This window comes from Diadema antillarum, unplaced genomic scaffold (assembly GCF_040938485.1).
Source record: "Diadema antillarum isolate AM-2024a unplaced genomic scaffold, OU_Dant_1.0 scf00000007, whole genome shotgun sequence".
In the NCBI taxonomy this organism is placed as follows: domain Eukaryota; kingdom Metazoa; phylum Echinodermata; class Echinoidea; order Diadematoida; family Diadematidae; genus Diadema; species Diadema antillarum.
Genome location: NW_027270896.1, coordinates 3402498 through 3420109, shown reverse-complemented (window position 1 = coordinate 3420109; position 17612 = coordinate 3402498). Strand labels below are relative to the sequence as shown.

The window sequence follows — 17612 nt, the reverse complement described above, 5'->3', positions numbered from 1 at the left end:
GGGCAACTACTTATAACTTGTTACTGGTGGTTACTGTGGCGATGGTCGGCGCGAATGTAACCATGTCGTTTTATGTGTACAGATTGACCGTTTTGTGAAAGTCGACAACTTTTTGATAGTGAGAATTATATATATATATATATATGCCTATACTACTAGTAACCAAATAATAGTTTCATTACACTGTTTAGATATGTGCAACATCCCTCTTTTATCCCTATACTGCTAGGGAAAAAGTAACGAAAACAAAGTAACAAAAACGAAGTAAATAAATATTCCTACGCTGTAATACATAGTAACTGAAGGCTAACTTTGCATCTATTTTGCGCCTATATCGTAACTATTTTCACAATGCGACGCATGCTCTATTCCATGCGATCTTGTTAGCGTTTGATTTTGCGAAATATTGCTGTTTGGCTTTTTTTTTTTAATCGACTCTATTTCATGATGAATCCGAGGAGAGGAATAGTGTGAGAGATAAACGGTATTTACCTTTCTAGACGCACTAAATTATTATAAACATAATGGAAAGTTCATACTAATTAGGAGAACGAACTTCACAGGTAATTACACTCACTATAAACTCTATTTATCTATCTGAATAAATTTATGTTTTCTGCAGTTGATGTCGAGTGTAAGCAAAGCATGACAAGTGCACTTGCTGTGGACTTTAACACGCAGCAACTGTACTGTGTGTTTATCGAGCGGTCATACTGTATCACACCTTGTTCTGTACATATCTTACAGCTAGTAACCGTTGGAAAGAAGTTGACGCTATAGTATATCGTTGAAAAGGAGCAGAACGCAGGTTACCGTGTTTAGCATCATAAATTTGAACTTACCGGCGTTTGTTTGACACGGCTCCGGTTGTCGCAATCAAGTAAGCACAAGTAATATTAGTAAGCGTAATCCAGATATGAGTTCCTCCCCCCGTTTGTTGCGGATGAATATCCTCAAGTGTTACGGTCGTAGTTTTTTAAAGGGCAATCGTACGCTAGTGTGCATAATGAACGATCTTGTTGTACGCGTGTGTCTGTGTGTGTGTGTGCCGCCACGCAAGTCCATTTAGCGAGCATCGCGTTATTTTAGGACAGTGAAATATATTATTCCCGATCCAATCGTTGAGAGGTCACTCTTGTAGAGCCGACTCGGTCGAGACAGATCAGACGGCGTTGTTCGCCCCTGACATTTGGATTTATAATTGGGTTTTTCTCTAAGTGTTGCCCTCCGTGCCGAAGAATTCCGTAAGTAGTTTACCTATGTATCCTGTGTTTGTAAAATTTCGCGATTTGCTTTGACAATTTTAGACATGTTTCGGAACTTCCAGACGTGGGTGTCTACTAGTACTGTGCATCGACATCGTCTTGCTCTGCTGACCTGAGTAGAAACATATTGTGGTAGGGCCCCGGCTGAACAGCTGAGCGTAGATATTTCCACTTCGATCATCTTTCGACTTTGCTGCCTTCTTCCCTCTAGCTCTGCGATTTCATCTGCTAGTTCATCTGGAGAGGATGGATTTTGAGTTCATGTAGGCCTAGACCACTCTATAGTGATTGTAATTAGATATTTCATTTATCATGAAGTCGTATATCCAGCCTGTCTTCGCTTTCAGACGTGTACATGAGATTTCACTTTGATTCTACCGGCGTTTTTTTTTTTTTTTTTTTTTTTCCCCGAGTGTGCGATAATGCGTTGCGATGCCATGTGTGTGTGTGTGTGTAATGTGTGTGTGAGATTGGTCTGCGGTGTGCTGTGCTGTTCGCAGCAAGCGATCAACTGCGTGTATCATACACGTGTATATTGAGACGAGATTGCGAAATAGGTCTAGTTTTGCCAAGCCAACATGCGTTGGACCTACGTCGGGTACTATCTTCATTTTTCATGAATGTTCCTCCTTCGTTGTTCATCACTCGTGTGGTCACCCTTCTTGTTATTTTATGTCATTGGTATGTTATTCCACCGCCCATTCGGTAGGAATGATGTCTTTCTTCCTGATCAATTCTAACGTTAGGTCTGCATCTCCCTAGTGGAGTTTGTGTTGATGGGGTGCCTTTAGTTGTCGCTTACCCAAGCAAATCCTCTGGTGATGATGTGACCCTGTGAGCACTGGACACGGGCTGCGGGTCGTGTTTTATTTACTTTCAACGTGAACAAAGCCCTCTTAGATATAATACGATCAGGTGTTCTGATAGTGATAATATTGCATATGGTTTGGTGCTGTAATCTAGCTGTGTCGCATCTTGATTCGAGTTCTCAGATCTTGGATGTTTTTTTTCTAAAACTTACCCTTCTTGTCTTGGTCTCGCGGGCGGTTAGATGAGAATTTGGTTGGCTATGTTCTAAATCCATCGTTCATTTGGCAAATGCAGGTGTGACCTCTATTTAGTATTATGATGATGATGTGAAGAAAAAAAAACCAAGTTAAGGTGCCTAGAAATCTAGACCCTAGTATTTAATTCAAATTGTTTTATCTTTCTGTCTGGTTGAAGGGAAAAAAAAAGTGCTCTTGACACACTCTTTCATTCTCAAGTCAAAGTTTATTCTTCGGATGTATCAGCAACCATGCTAACAGTTTTTCTCTCTGTATTTCCGTCACAGGACATCCAAACTCGGAATATAATTCGGATTAATAATCTATTCCTAACTCAACACAAGGTCGATTCGTGAGACGACGGGACTTCCTTATTCTCTGGACACTATTTCTATCAAAAGTCGTAACAACGGAACCGTCAAAAAAGCAATGGCTGTCATGGAGACCGACTTCGACCCGTTTAAACAGTGCTTCATCGACAACACCGACGTCGAGTTCTACGGCGAGAGCATGTCGAGCGCCTCGCCCAACGCCACGACGCCCAGCGAGGATATCTGGAAAAAGTTCGACGAGGACATTGATTTCGAATTGTCGCTGTTCCCCACCCCTCCCCTCAGCCCTTCACACCCCAGCAGCGACGGGGAGGATAGTGGCGGTGGAGGAGGGGGTCGTGGGTGTAGCCCCCTGCTGACGAGCTCGTTTTCCGAGAAACTGCAACACATGTCCGACCTGCTCGACGACGAACCAATGTGGATGACGCAGAGCTTTGCCTTTGTCGGGCCAGACACGGGCAAGCAAGTGACGGCTGCTACCTCCGCCACACCGACAGCGGTAGCCCGGGCGACTAGCCCCGCTAGGATTGGCAACCATAAGTCGAACTATCTTATTCAGGACTGCATGTGGAGTGCTATCCAGGCAGAGGAGAGGCGACGACAGATGCAGGCAGAGCGGGCGGCCAAGAGCAAGCTGGTGGGCCAGGTCGGGGCACTGACCAGCAGCGGCACCGGTGCAACGGGCGACTTCAATGCCAATGGATGCGTAGACCCTACCTCGGTATTCCCCTACCCACTCAGTGATACGAGACTAGAACTGGGCAACAATACACCGTCAGATTCTGGTAATTATTTTATCAATTGTTTAAGAATTTACTCTTTGATGGTCATCATGCATGTAGCCTCCCTCCTGTAACTATTTGTGCCGAACCAACAAATTTCCCCAAAAATGAAAATAGTTGCTTAGCAAGGGGAAAATTTAGATATTTCACGAGTTTGACTGTGAATGTGACATAATGAGCTGTTAAATCAGGATTTTTTTTTTTTTTTTTTTTTACTAGACGTTTTCTAGATTTCTACGGCATGAAGAGAAAGAAATAATGCACTTGTCAATGTAATGACTCACCCCACTACCCCCGGACATGGGTGCGTCATTTCCTCGTTTGGTCCGTCAAATTTGTGACCCAGGTGTTCGTCATTTTACCAGCTTTGTCCGTCAAATTTTTGACCGAGGGGTGCGTCAAAATCCCATCATTGTCGGTCAAAATTTTGACCGAGGGGTGCGTCATGGTACGTCACTTGGCTATGGAAAATAACACGCATTTTTGCACGCTGGATACACGTACCGCGAGTGAAATTACAGTGAGCGCTTTCCCGCGGCAAGTGAAAATCAAAGTCGGGAAGCGTTTTGGAATAAGAGGAAAAAATGCTTGCCAGAATCTGGCAAGCAAAGAATTTAAAAGCCACCCTTTCTCCTTACATTTTCCCTCCAACAAACCCATGAAATCATGCATACTCAATCTCAAACCAGGGACTGTTCAGCGATGTAACAACTTAGTTAAATCTTTCCTGTCGAAACGGCAGCAGAAGAACTGCTTGCCGCATGCCATTTTCTGCTCGCGGGATAGCCCGACCAGCTGGCCAGACGCGCGCGCGACGCTGTTAGCTGTGCGAATCTCTACGTACCGCGACTTGGCTGTAGTTACGCAGTACTCGAGCGGGAATATGAATGCCGTGGCGTGGTGTGTACCTACCTGCGCTGCAGCAGTATGCATCCACCGCACTAGCAATGGCCGCGCACACACAGCGCATTCTGCACACATGTGATTGTCATGTATGGATTGCATGCACAGAATACATACTACTGCACGGAATATCGTAGCAGCAGCGTGATGTACGGTGAATGACAATACGGTGCTTACATGGTAAGGGAAACTTGCCGAAACTTTTACAAATTATGTGTACGAACCAAAAGAAAATGAAATTGCTTGAATAAAACGTATGCAAAAATCGTTTCAGTATTTACGGGGGTGCGTCAAATGTACCGAGGGTGTCCGTCACAAAAGTGACCGAGGTGTGCGTCACTTTCAACGTGTTGTCCGTCAAAAAAGTGACTGTGGTGTTCGTCACTTGCAGCGTTATGTCCGTCAAAAAAGTGACTGTGGTGTCCGTCAAAAACCCCGTGTGGTCAGTCAAAAAATGACCATGACGCACCCATGTCCGGGGGTAGTGGGGTGCGTCATTACATTGACAAGTGCATAAGTTAATAGTAATAATCTTGCAATGATCTCGTTGGGAGTCCCAATATCTTTGCTCATTATTCCACTGAAAAAAAAAAAAAATCGTACAACCAGAAGTTAGGAAGAACACGAAATCAGGCCGTCTGGAAAAGAGGCTCAGTAGTTAGATTGTCATGAATAATTGATCTACAAAAAATGCCGACTTCTTGGAATTGCTTGCAGATGACGAGTTTGAGGGAAAGGACTAAGGAGATAATTTTGAGTGTTGTAATGTAAGAAGGTGGAGGTAAAAAAAAAAAAAAAAAGGCAGGAAGCGTGTAATAAAAGTTCCCTGTAGCCTCCCCATCCGGTTTGCCTTGCAGTTCACCCAGTGAATTATGACTGGAGCCGCTGCTAGGGGTAGCGAAAGAAAAACAATCCCAGTGAAATGAGCAATTTGGACGTAACTCAAACGTTAGAGTGCCTGCCTACTTGCACTTGCGACAGTCTTATGACCTAAACAGTAATAGTACTTCCCGGCGACTACTGCACCCAGAAACAAATTTGGCTCAATGCCCCGAGAACTTTGGGGAGGAGAGAGGGAGAGAAGGAAACACTCCCTTTTTCAAGATTGGCGAGCTTCATTTCTCGCGCCACAACTTCAAAAAAAATCGGGACAGGAGTTCCATTTCTCCTTGCCCCCGCTAAATGAGTCACTACTACTCAGTAGAGCTACTACTACACTGCTACTACGGTCCCACTCTAAATACTCGTACTTCTTGCATTGCACACAGAGCTTGCTAGCTAGACGCGGGAAAGCCACTTGCCGACTCACTGATAAACCCCGTTTGCTGCTGTACACCCCTAAACAGGGCCCCAATGGTAGGCTTGGCGTAATTTCCTGTGTTTCTCTATCCCTCTCTCTCTCCACTCCGCCATACCATGTCCATGTAAGCACAAGAACATTTTTCCTGTCAATATCCAGGAAATGCAGCGCAGTAAAACCAAACGTGCATTAATTTTCTGTGGGCTGCGGAGAAGTAGCATAATACTGCTACTGTGGGTAGATTCTCTAGTACTAGTAGATGAACCTGCAGTCATTAAAGTATTAATGAAGGTGCGCAATTGGCTGTTTGAAATAGTGGTGGGAACAGGTGTATTCAAAGTGTGTAGTTCAGTCAATTAGATGAGCAATGCATGATATGTGATAGAGAGAAGCAGGTGCTGGTGTAAAAAATTTAGAGATCTACAGCTGAAACTGAGAAGCCTTTCTACTTCATTCATTGTATAGGTCCTATTTGGTATGTGTCCTTCGTAGCCAGTCTACACAATTGCCACCATGTTATACAACGATTGTAAGGGGAAAATGCAAAACAAATCATACAAAATTCCAACGTTGCATATCTTGAATTTGGTCACAGTGCGGTGCTCAAAGGGGGAAGTCTCATTTTTTAATTGTCCCACCTCTTTTCATTGGTGCTGGTCCCTGCGGCAAGATTTAAATGAAGGGGGGGGGGGGGGGGGAAGGGATGCTGTAGTGCGACCTCTGGTCTGTGTTGACTGTTGCTTTCTGCACTGAGACAGCCTGTATGTTGCACTGGAGGCAGGCTTGGTGTTGCAATACTGGGTTTGTATTGCAGATACCATACCATCTTCCCCTTTGCAGTGGGGACCTAGCCATTGCGCAATCCAGGCTTGCTGTTGCCTCACGTCGAGATGCTAGTAAACTGCTGCTATCTGTATTTAGTTCTGCTCTTACAGGTTAATATCTATACCTTTTCTGAAGTTATTTGCAGCATTATGTCTAATATTTACAGATTTTATCAATGTTATGAGCTTGTCCAGTATAATTCTAATGAATCTGAATGAAAACTGATGGTCTTCTTTTTTGTTTTCTCTTGCCTGCAGAGGAGGAAATCGATGTTGTAACAGTGGAGAAGAAGGGTACCCCATCATCACACAGCGTGCCAAGGACTATAATTATCAAGCGGCATTCAAAGCATTCGCGCAAACATGGCTCCCATGCCCATCAAGTGTTTAAGGTTGTTAAGCGGTGTTCGTCGAACAAGTCCATCCTCACGAAAGTGCAGAGCTCGAAAAAGAGCGGCAAGCATGTGAACTTGGAGGAGGTGAAGCGCGCCCTCGAGAACAGTTTCACAAAGGGCAGCCTCGGGTCCAAGCACGCCAAGTCCAGGTCCTACAGCAGCAGGGGTAGCAGTAGAGGTAGCAGCAGGGGCGGCAGCCAGTCCGGCAGTCTGGCATCCTCGGACTCAGAGGACTGCGATCGCCGTGCCAACCATAACGTGCTGGAGAGGCGGCGGCGGGAGGACCTGCGGACAAGCTTCTTCAAGCTGCGCGACGAGATCCCCGAGCTGCGGGACCAGGCGAGGGCAGCAAAGATTGTGATTCTCAAGAAAGCGACGGACTATGTGCACGAGCTGCATGCTGAGGAGGAGGTCCTGACGAGGAATAAAGAAGCGGCCAGGCGGCGACATCGAGCATTGCTGCATCGGTTACAGCAGCTGGAAGGGTCCAAGTGACTAGACGTGGACTTTTGTGCCTCCCATGGACACGATTATCTGTGAAGAGTTCTTCTTTTTTTTTTTTGAACGACGATGACCAACTGTATTGTGAACATCCGTTTTCTGACACTGCCTTTTTCATTTTTTTGTATCAAAAAAATGTGCCCTTTCTTTCACCCTGAGGGTGTGGAGTATGTGAACAAGTCTATCTTTTGCATTTTGATATAAGCAGAATTTCTTCTTCCATTTTTTTAATGATTTTTTGTAAGTTTTGTATACAAAAAGCAAGAAACGAGAAAAAAGTTGGTAGGAGAAGCATACCAGTAATGTCTCTTTGTGACTTAACACGTTAGATTTCAGAAGCTAATGTGATGTGCAGATGTGATGTGAATAACCCTTGATTGTATTTATCAGCCAAATAGAATTTAGTTTGTGTAAACATTTGTTTGCTCTGTGGTGGGAATTTTGTTTTTAAAAGAAAGAAGGATTTTGATAAGTTTTGTTCTGTCAAAAAGTTGTTGAAGAGCATATCAAAATTGTCCTCGGTCCCACATTTGGTGATAATATAAACATGAAGGCAGGAGGAGCGAAAGCGGACTCCAGGTGCAGAAACGAAGACCGGATGAGAACAGTGTTGCTTTTTTGCACAGTAAGCTTAAAAAGATGAATCTGTAAATAGGAGAGGTTGTATAAACAGAAAAGCTATTTTATGATGGATTAAGGAGTGGATGTTCTGTAAAAGACTGATATTTTTGCCACATCCAACTAAGCCCAGAGAGGTTTTAACAGAAAAGCTATAACAGAGAGACAGTATATGTACAAAGGATACATTTATTTCTATCAGAACAGCAAGGTCTATAGCTTCAGAAAGGCAAATTTATTAGGGGAGAGTTGACAAGAAAGAGTTCTATGATGAAAGTTTTATGGCGCGAAGTTTGTACAGTGTTTAAAGTGTATATTGTTTACATCATATATATTTAGTATTGAAAAAAAAAACTCGAAAAAGCGAAATTGGGTACATACACTTGTAGATAACAAATGCTCAGGAATCGAGACTTGTACAACAGAAAGGAAAATGTATCTGGTGATACTTCTACTGTATGGGATTCCTGTCCTTTGCTTTGCATGCAGCTTCTGTATGTTTGTTTAATCCTCACGTTCAATTCGACTCTTTACATAAACACAGCCTTACATAAATTTTTTGACAACGTACTACATTTGCATTCCGTGACATTTCAAATCAAAGTTGACTGTGTACGCGTAGTGAAATGAGAAAATTGCTCGTATTGTTTCATGTGCGTTTGTAGGCACACAAAGATAAATGGTTAGTGTGGCCCGAACGAAGGGCTGCCTGCAGTAAAACAAAGGTGTTGAGGCATGTATTTTACACTGGTCATTACTGACTTCTGTCTAGCCTAAATCCCTGTTCTTGATGGGGCCCCGACTTGAAAGAACCATGATCTTCGTTAAAGAAGATAGTCGACAGTGAAGTGAATTCAATACGAATCAACCTTGAAACAGTGTGCGTGCAGAGTTTGTCTTTTTCTTTAATTGCACCTTGGCCCAAACTTCCATGTAGCGAGATTTGTTAGGACAAATATTTATTGCAAACGGGTTCTTGCATATTGTTGTTTAAAAAAAAAAAGAATCAAGGAAGATTGTTTACAAACATTGGTTTGTTCGTAAAAGAGCGTAACCCTTGGTATTGCGGTGTTTGCAGCGAATTCTGTTCTCAAACTTGTGTTAGAAAAGCTACCATAATCGGGAAAACATCTTTTTGTCACCAACAATCTGTGAATTGTTTTTATTCTGTAGTGAAAGTGCCGATTTGGCGTATTAAAAACACGGAAAAATCTCACGTACATTTAAAAATGTCTGCCGTCGCTTTTGTTCCATTGTTTTGGACTCACAGCTGGTTCGTACAGCACGCTGAGACCTTTTTTGTTTGGGGTTGCGTCGGCTTGGTGAGTCGCGGGGTTTGGAACAAAAAAGCCCGCGGAAGACATCACGTGGGCTTTGCGCCCTTTGTGATGTCTTGCAACATGAATATGTATAAGGGGGTGTGTCTCTTGATTGGAATGCAGACTGCTCGTGCCCTCTGAGTGAACTCAAGTGTGGAGAGGGGCCCTTATGCACCAAAGCAAGGGGAAAGCTGTGTGTGTCGCGTGTATTGTGTGAGTGATATTACATGTACAGTTATACGCAAAGTAGATGCCTGGAATGCGAGTGAGCGTGAGAAAATGAAAGTGTGGGTTGGAGAATTGTATTGTATGTGCCTACACACATCTCGTTGGTAAGAGTTTTCGCGTGGATTTTAAATAATGTGCAACGAAAATATGCAATGAAACAGTGAGCGTCAGGATTACGTGTTCTTACATTCTTACTTGCCACGCCCACACGATTCTTGGAAAGACGCACGTAATATTTCTCAGTTCGTCCTTATTACTAGTCCATACCGGTATGTTTTTATTCAATACTACCGGCAATTATCCCCCGACTTCTCAAAAGCAAAGCTTGTTAGGTGTTCTCCAATGCCTTACGCCCAACAAAATGTATTGAAACATAAATACACAGAAAGAGATTTAAAAAGGGATGTATTGTTTTGGTTAAGATGGGGCTTCATGTTTCCATTCTATTGTGTGTGTGTGTGTGTGTGTGTGTGTGCGCGCGACAATGAGAAACCTGTTATGAAATATGAAAGAGCATACAATTCAAGAAGGAATTCATGATTTTATTTGATTGAAATCGGTTATAAAATGAATGAGATATCTACAGACAAAGGGTCCAAATAAAAGGTGGATCCCACTTTTTTTTTTTTTAGGACCACTTTGTTTAGCCTTGTTCTTGAATATCTATAGTGACCATTTAAGAAACGATTTTCATCAAACTTTGAATTCCTCTTAGTAGTTATTGTATGCACTTTAATATTTTGTAAGTGGTTTCCAATTATCTCGCAAAAAAAATCTGAATCCCCCCATCTCAACCAAAATAATGTTAACCCTTTAATCGATATGCAGAGGGCGGAGTGAAGGGTGCCGCATTAAAGGGTGTATACAGTTCTGGTCGAGGTGAGGATTTAGCATTTAACGTTTTGCGAGATATTCAGAAACCACTCTATGAGATGTCAAAGAGCATGCAATTTTAAGGGGTATCAAAAGTTTATTTGATGAAAATCGGTTTTGGAATGGCTGAGATATCCAAAAACAATGTGAAACAAAGAGATCCTGATAAAAGGCGTGGCCTGTCGCCTTTTATTATTATCACTTTTTTTATCTCCGCCATTTGAAAAGCAATTTTCATCAAATAAGCGTTGAATCCTCCTTAAAATTACATTCTCTTTCGTATTTCATAAAAGGTTTCTCATTATCTCACCTAGGAATGTCAAAACATGAATCCCCACCTCAACCAGTACTGTACAGTCCCTTTTAGGCCTAATGGGGGGGGGGGGGGGGGGTCATCTCTATCTGCAGCTTATAGGAACACTACTTTTACTTCGACGGACTTATTTTGCTTATAGGATTGGAAATCTTCATGTCCCAAAGTTTCCGAGTGCTGTTCGAAACCATGTTCACGTTGATGGTAACCAACAAAATCGGGCTAATTGAATGCTAAACCGCCAGAGTTTCGTCCAGCTCGGATGTGACTTAAAATTAGAAAGTCATTTGATATAATGGTAACTACTGGTGAAAAAAAAAAGAAGAAAGAAATAGGCCTTGCTTGAAAAACTAAGTTTGTGGTCCGGGTAGTTGGCTTGGTATGCTCCAGGTATTTAAACTACAACCCTTTCCACTCTAAAAAAAAGTAATCACCACTAGTTACACCACAAACAAAATTGATTGATTTCATGAAAAAAAAAATCAGTTACAATCGTTTCGTTTTCAAGAATGTGGAATAAGTCAGAATTGGTAAATGCTTCAAGATCCTCAGATCTTTTTTTCAAAGTTACAATATTTTGTGAAGGAAATAACGATGAAACTATTCGAACCAAGGTTTGGTATAACGTCACGTGTTTGGGGGCATCTAGATAAGTGCATGGAACTGCAGCGCATTGTGCAAGTGGCATAATAGTTCTCCGACAGCAAACAGCCACAATAATCTATGAAGTAAACAAAAGGGGGATAACAAAGCTAAAACGCCTACTTGCTGTCTCTTGTCTCGGAATGTAAGGCACTGTTCATACATAGTAACAGTATGACACTTGGAATTTGAGGGTTGCGTTGATTTCTTGTCGTGTTAGAGTCAACCGGAAGTGATTGTCGACTTTATACAGAAATAACAACGTGAATAAAATCATCACAATACAATGTGTATGTTTCCGCTTTTTGCCACTTACAACATATGCCACTGTCACGCCTACCAATTCCTCATTTGACAGCGTCCGACATATGCTTGAGAATTCGACAAAGGGTCAAGACCTTTTTTTTCACTGCCAAATGCTCACGTAATTTATTGTTCGACGAGTTTCTGCGCTGGTCGTAACGACACAATTTTTTTTTTCTATCCTCTCTGTCTTCCTTTGTCAAACACCATGACCTATTTTCGAGATTACGCAATATTGCATCGACACGGTGCGCCTAGCGAAACACGTGAGTAGCTGCGTCGAGCTCTATCTCTTCGCTCTATCTCATCCAGTTTCATCTACTAGAGTTACAATCCATGGATTTACCCGTGCCATGACGTGCCGCCGGGGGTGTATCGACACACACACTTCCCTTTAAATTTCAGAAGATAAACTTTCTGGACGTGGCTTCTATTGTCAAGCGCTTGCCGTTGTGATAGCAAAATGGGTCGGCGGACGTTTAAATGGTATCGCCACACACACTTCCTTTTGAATTTAAAGAGGCAACTGTAATAGAGATTCCCATTTATTTGTAATGCGACCGGCGCTGAGGGCGGATTGAAGGGGCGGGGGTGTTTGAGGGACCTACACTAATAAAATATGTGGACATAAAAAGTGGTTTATTCATGTATTGTATGATGAGAGTATCCTTAACATGGTATCCACTAACAAAGTGTTGTTAAGTACATGCGAAATGCTGCATAGCCAACAGTAAGAGATGGGGGGGGGGGGGGAGGGGTCCCCCAGTAGAAATCCATGAGTAATCATACATCTTGTGTCAGTCACATCTCAGCATAAAAAGTTGATACTTGCCTTTAATTTGTAAAGAAACAGGACCTTCTTTCAGTCATTTTCTTTCATTTCTCTTATCTTATTCCCGTTCCGAGAACAATGTTTTACTTGAAGTTAAAATAAGACAAACAACTGTGTAAAAATAAAAATAAAACAAAATAAAACAAAAACCCACTTGCTTTATAAATTGTAGATGAAATGCATTACCTAAACAGCTTTGACAAAAATGATGCTTTCATACGTCATAATGCTGTACTGTGCGATCACAAGAAGGCAGTCCCCCCTCCCCCTCTTATGAATATTAATTTAGAGGGAGAGCCGAGCATATGGATCAAAAAGGAAATGCGCTCTCTGCTGCTTTGAATATTCATGATTTTACACAGCACTCCATGTATGGTCTTGAATGTAACATTTTGTACATTTCCTTTTAGGACGACCGGAAGACAATTCGAACCTTGGAAACGACAATCAGCGTGGGCCAATCAAAGCTTGCATTTATTTCGACGACCTGTCACTTAACTCCCGAATACTGTATCCCCATGCGATAGTAGTACAGAACAAGCGTCTGATTATGCCTTAGATGTCATAAATTTTGAGATGAAATTTGATGTACATTTTGGCAAAATATGTTTTCCATGCAATTAAACTTATACTTTTCCCCTCTGGATTGTTCGATAAAACCCATCTAACATAAATTACACAATACCTACGTATATTCTTGAAACATGGCTTGCAAGGCAAACATGGCTTGCAAGGCACGAACAGTAATAAATCACCGATTGGTCTGAAACAGAAATCGATGTGAATTATTAGACGATGGCACCTTCGAGAAATTGAAAATGCCCAATATAGAAGCGATCCACTTTTTTTTTTTCAATTATCATGCTGTATCAAGTCAAAAGGGAGAGAAATCCAAGGCTCTTGGAAAAGCACCTCCCTGGGTGTACATAGGCCAATGTAGACAGCAGTAGATGATACTAGTATTGCGCAAGAGGTTGGGCTACATGTTTCGATTCCGGTTCGGTAGGCAGGCCTACATCCGTTCAATGGCACAGTCGATTGACCATAGGCCTACATGTTGGCCCATGTGTATGAATGATGTGTACCTGGTAGGATCCTCATTTATTCGGACATGTCCGACCGATTAAGGACAGTTTGATACAATAGTATTCGGTCTATTGAGGTTATGCGGCATCATCATTCATTATCACGGGACTGTGGCTCAAATCTGATCAAATCTGATGGCCATTTCCGCCGCAATGGCCATCTACTCACAATGGTATGTCTAGGCTGACCTCATAAGGCTTGACCAGGGAGTATGGTGAAATCCCGAAATGGACAGTGGTGATTTCTAGATAGAATGTACTAGTTAGTACATTGTATCTCCCTCCCAGCTGGTTTGACAATATTTGTGTGTACCCCAAATCTCTGTGAGTTTGTTCCAGGGCCGTGGTCGTAAATCGTAGGCATATAATTAGTCGTATACATTGTATAATGTTGACGAAGAATCTGGTCAAAGAACGATTCGTCAAATTTCAATTTGCTTGTCTGTTCATGTTGATTTTTGATTGCATTTGGCTGTTGCTATATATAGATGACTGCAAGTAAGATTTCATTTTGTCTTTTTTGTTTTTCCACAGGGGTATCCGTGCAGTTACTGGAAATGCTATATATTCCTTTTACAGTCGTTTTACATTGTCATATTTGTCACAGTCGGTACCTTTATCTTAATAATTTGCTAATAATCAGACATCATCTGAATTTTGTTTTCAAAGATCAAAGTGAAAGGTAATGCACATATCTTGGCTATGGTCTAAACCAACCTACTGGGAATTGTGATTCTTTTCTTTTTATTCATATATTTCCAAAATGCTAAAAGAGGGTATAGCAGTTACATTTATTGATAGCCCGATCTGATAAATTGATTCAATTTTTTTTTTTTTTTTGTTAACGCCTGCACGGGATGACAACGGATGCTCCTAATTCACAACCTTGAATTTGTGTCTTTCGTTTTCAACATAATTCTGTATTCCTTTTTTTTTTACTACTAGACATAGAATACAATTAAACGCACTCCTTGCATTTTCTTTGTATTTCTTTGAGTATGCATAGGCCCTACTTTTTAATAGTCATAGGATCTAAGTACGAGTATGCGATGTTCAGTACTCGAGTACCCAGACCACGCCTTCAAAACGGAAGTAGGCTTTTTTGTTGTTGTTATTTATTTGCATACTGTGGCACGCCTTTCCGTGTGCTAGCGCACCGAGCGCGTGGACCTTGAGGAATGTGCGCATACCGGTGTCATGTAATACTTTCTCCTGTTTTGGCGCGCTCAAGCCAGGAGATCGCAGCAAGTCACTGACCTCGAATAACCCCGGAGTATTTACATTGTACCTGTACAACATTTACATGCACGTTATGGCCTTTCCAAGTTTTCCTGTTCTGAACTACAATGTCGTAGGCATTTATTGATAGCAAATGCGATGATCTCGCCTTTTATTTAATACGGCAGATTACGCCAAGCGTAATGAAAGTCTTCAGATCAAATTTGATTATGAATTTCCCCCAAGAAATATTTGTAACAGAATGTCTCATAAAGATCTCGAATATAAATGGTCGCAATCTTCATGAAATGAAATGTATTCTTTTGCGTCTCTTTCGCTCAATTTGGTTTTTGCATCAGTCCGTGTTGCTGTCTAGATCGAGTTAACTTTAAAAAAGAGGAAAGGAAAAACTTTTCTCGCCGTTTTCTTACCATCTAGATGTTTCATGTGCAATTTTGGTAAAACTCAACTAGTAAAGCATAATTACACGAATCAAACCGGGTTAGAATTTCGCTGACACTGAACTAGCAATCTCTGTAAAAAACAAACTTAACACCGTTGCATAAAAGTTACTACAGGTCTGCATACAAACATGATTCATAGTTGTTATTACAGATAATATTATGTGCTCTCGTTACATCATTCTAATGTAGTCAGTGAGAGGCCAGAAACCATCCATTCCCTCAGTGACTTGTGGATTGTTCTGGACATTTAATTTGACAATGACAATGAAAACGATGCATGATGATGACGACGGCGATGATGATGATGATGATGATGATGATGATGACATAAAATGGTGATAATATAACAATGATAACGATGATAATAACAATAGCGTAGCAAAACAAACACAAATGTCACCAGTACACAATATTAGTTCACACGTACATGCTACGCAGTACGAATGAATGCATAACATTACCAGAACTACTTCCGAATACATGCATTTATTTGGCGCCTTCAAAAGTAACAACTTCAGGAATGTCGCTGCCATCAACGAGCACGTGCGCTAGCGTGGCAGGGTGCTTGTCATTTGAGAAATGAACGGAGGGGCGGGGCTGGTTGGGTTAAAAAGGGGGCGAGGCTTGTGCATAAACAAAGAACAGGTAACTACTAGTAATGCATCGAAAAGAATACTAGATATAGCCCTATACTGAGTGTTCTAGTTAAAACAATCTCTGTTACCACCTTCCTGATTACAGAACAATCTGAGGCCTGGAGGGCGTTTTCATTGGGTAAAAATCACAACCTCTACTTCTGGAAATATGCTCCAATACACTGAATGTAAAAGGGAAATGAAGCATAGAGATATAATAGTGTATATTTTTCATTTCTCTTTACAATTATATATACATCTAGGCCTATTACGATAGTTCAGTTTAAATGATGAGGAAATGAAAATATTGAGGATTTAGCCATACGTGTACGACAATAGGGTCCTCACATTATAAGGCCTACGTATACGAAATGAATCGTGATATTATTGAATATCTAGCACATTTTTGATATATCACAATATCCTTCCCCCATTTTACTGTAGGTATTCAAGTGTAATGTCAAGTATTCCCATTCTCGAACCTCGCGATATTTCGTCCCCTCATTGACACATTATCACATGAATGAAGTATATTGTCATGTCATTGACTAAAATAGGATCGATATCCAGGGGTACATCCAGAACAACTTTGCCAGCGTATAAAATCGCTCGTCTTCATCAATGTTTCCCTACTGTGGGCATATTGATAGACGCATTCACACCATAATAGCGGGGAAAATGATCGCGATGCAAAATCTCGAGATTTGTATCCCGCAATTCGCCTACGCGTGAATCCCACTAACATTAATAGCGAAGACGTATAATATGTTTTTAGTAATTTATCTCTATGCAAGATAGATGCACGGATCAAAGCTAATGTATTGCACCACGCTGTATGTGTATACCGCTACTGATGGGCGCGATAAACCGACACAATATTCACGGAGAAGGGCAGACAGACGCTGTAAGATAGTGCACTATTTGAATTATGTATCAACACTTTAATTATCGTATGGGGCTCCGTAAGAAGTAGTCGCTAACACTCATGAACATCACATTTAAGAAGTCAATCCCTGTTTATGTCAAGCGAAGGCCCAATTTTTCCACGACCTCGCCTCCTCGCGAACTCTCCTACTCGCGCGCGTATCTCATTCATTTGCCATTGACGTCATAAAGCGGGAGATTATGCGGCATGCGCAATTGTCTAGGCTCAATTCCTTTCACCTTTCTCAAGATGTCGCCAAGTGACTTTCAATAACATGTACCTTGGTAAACGAAATAGCTCTTCAGTTTCTGTCTGAATTTTTTACTTCAAGTACTAGTATATATAGTCCTTTTTGCTTCGGGCAGATACTGGAATAAGAATATAACGTGCCAAAATCATGCATCCGCATTGCAAGTAGTCATGAGAAAAAGACAGTTCCAAGATGTCAAAATAATGCTCATCATGCAATTGATCTTACTGTACAAAGTCGTTTCTTGTTAGAGTTGGCTCGAATAACACCCCTTTTCTTTTCTCATTCACATTGTGATAAGTGTTTTAATCTTCAATTCGACCAATTCACTTTCTGGCGTCTCAATTATGAGGTCGGCATTGCATTTTGTTACCTTTTTTACCCCCGTCCCCCCCCCCCCCCCCCTCCTACCAGAATTTAAAAAAAAAGAAAAAAAGTCGCGATGTTGATAAATTTTAAACTCAGAAGCATTCATCTAGTCATCTTTCTTGAATTCATGCATAAGGGTGCTGTGGCATAAGTGGATAAGACTCCCGACTCCTAATCGGAGGACCCGAGT

General features: G+C 41.6%; 1 protein-coding gene across 1 annotated transcript; it reads left to right on the top strand.

Annotated features, from left to right (window-relative positions):
- The first annotated feature begins 1142 nt into the window (after nucleotides 1-1142).
- On the top strand, nucleotides 1143-9162 carry LOC139717264 (myc protein-like). Its single transcript, XM_071628761.1, has 3 exons — nucleotides 1143-1244; nucleotides 2599-3428; nucleotides 6711-9162. Exons 2-3 carry the CDS (start codon nucleotides 2741-2743, stop codon nucleotides 7340-7342), a joined length of 1320 nt encoding a protein of 439 aa, XP_071484862.1. The 5' UTR covers nucleotides 1143-1244; nucleotides 2599-2740; the 3' UTR covers nucleotides 7343-9162.
- The last annotated feature ends 8450 nt before the right edge of the window (nucleotides 9163-17612 follow it).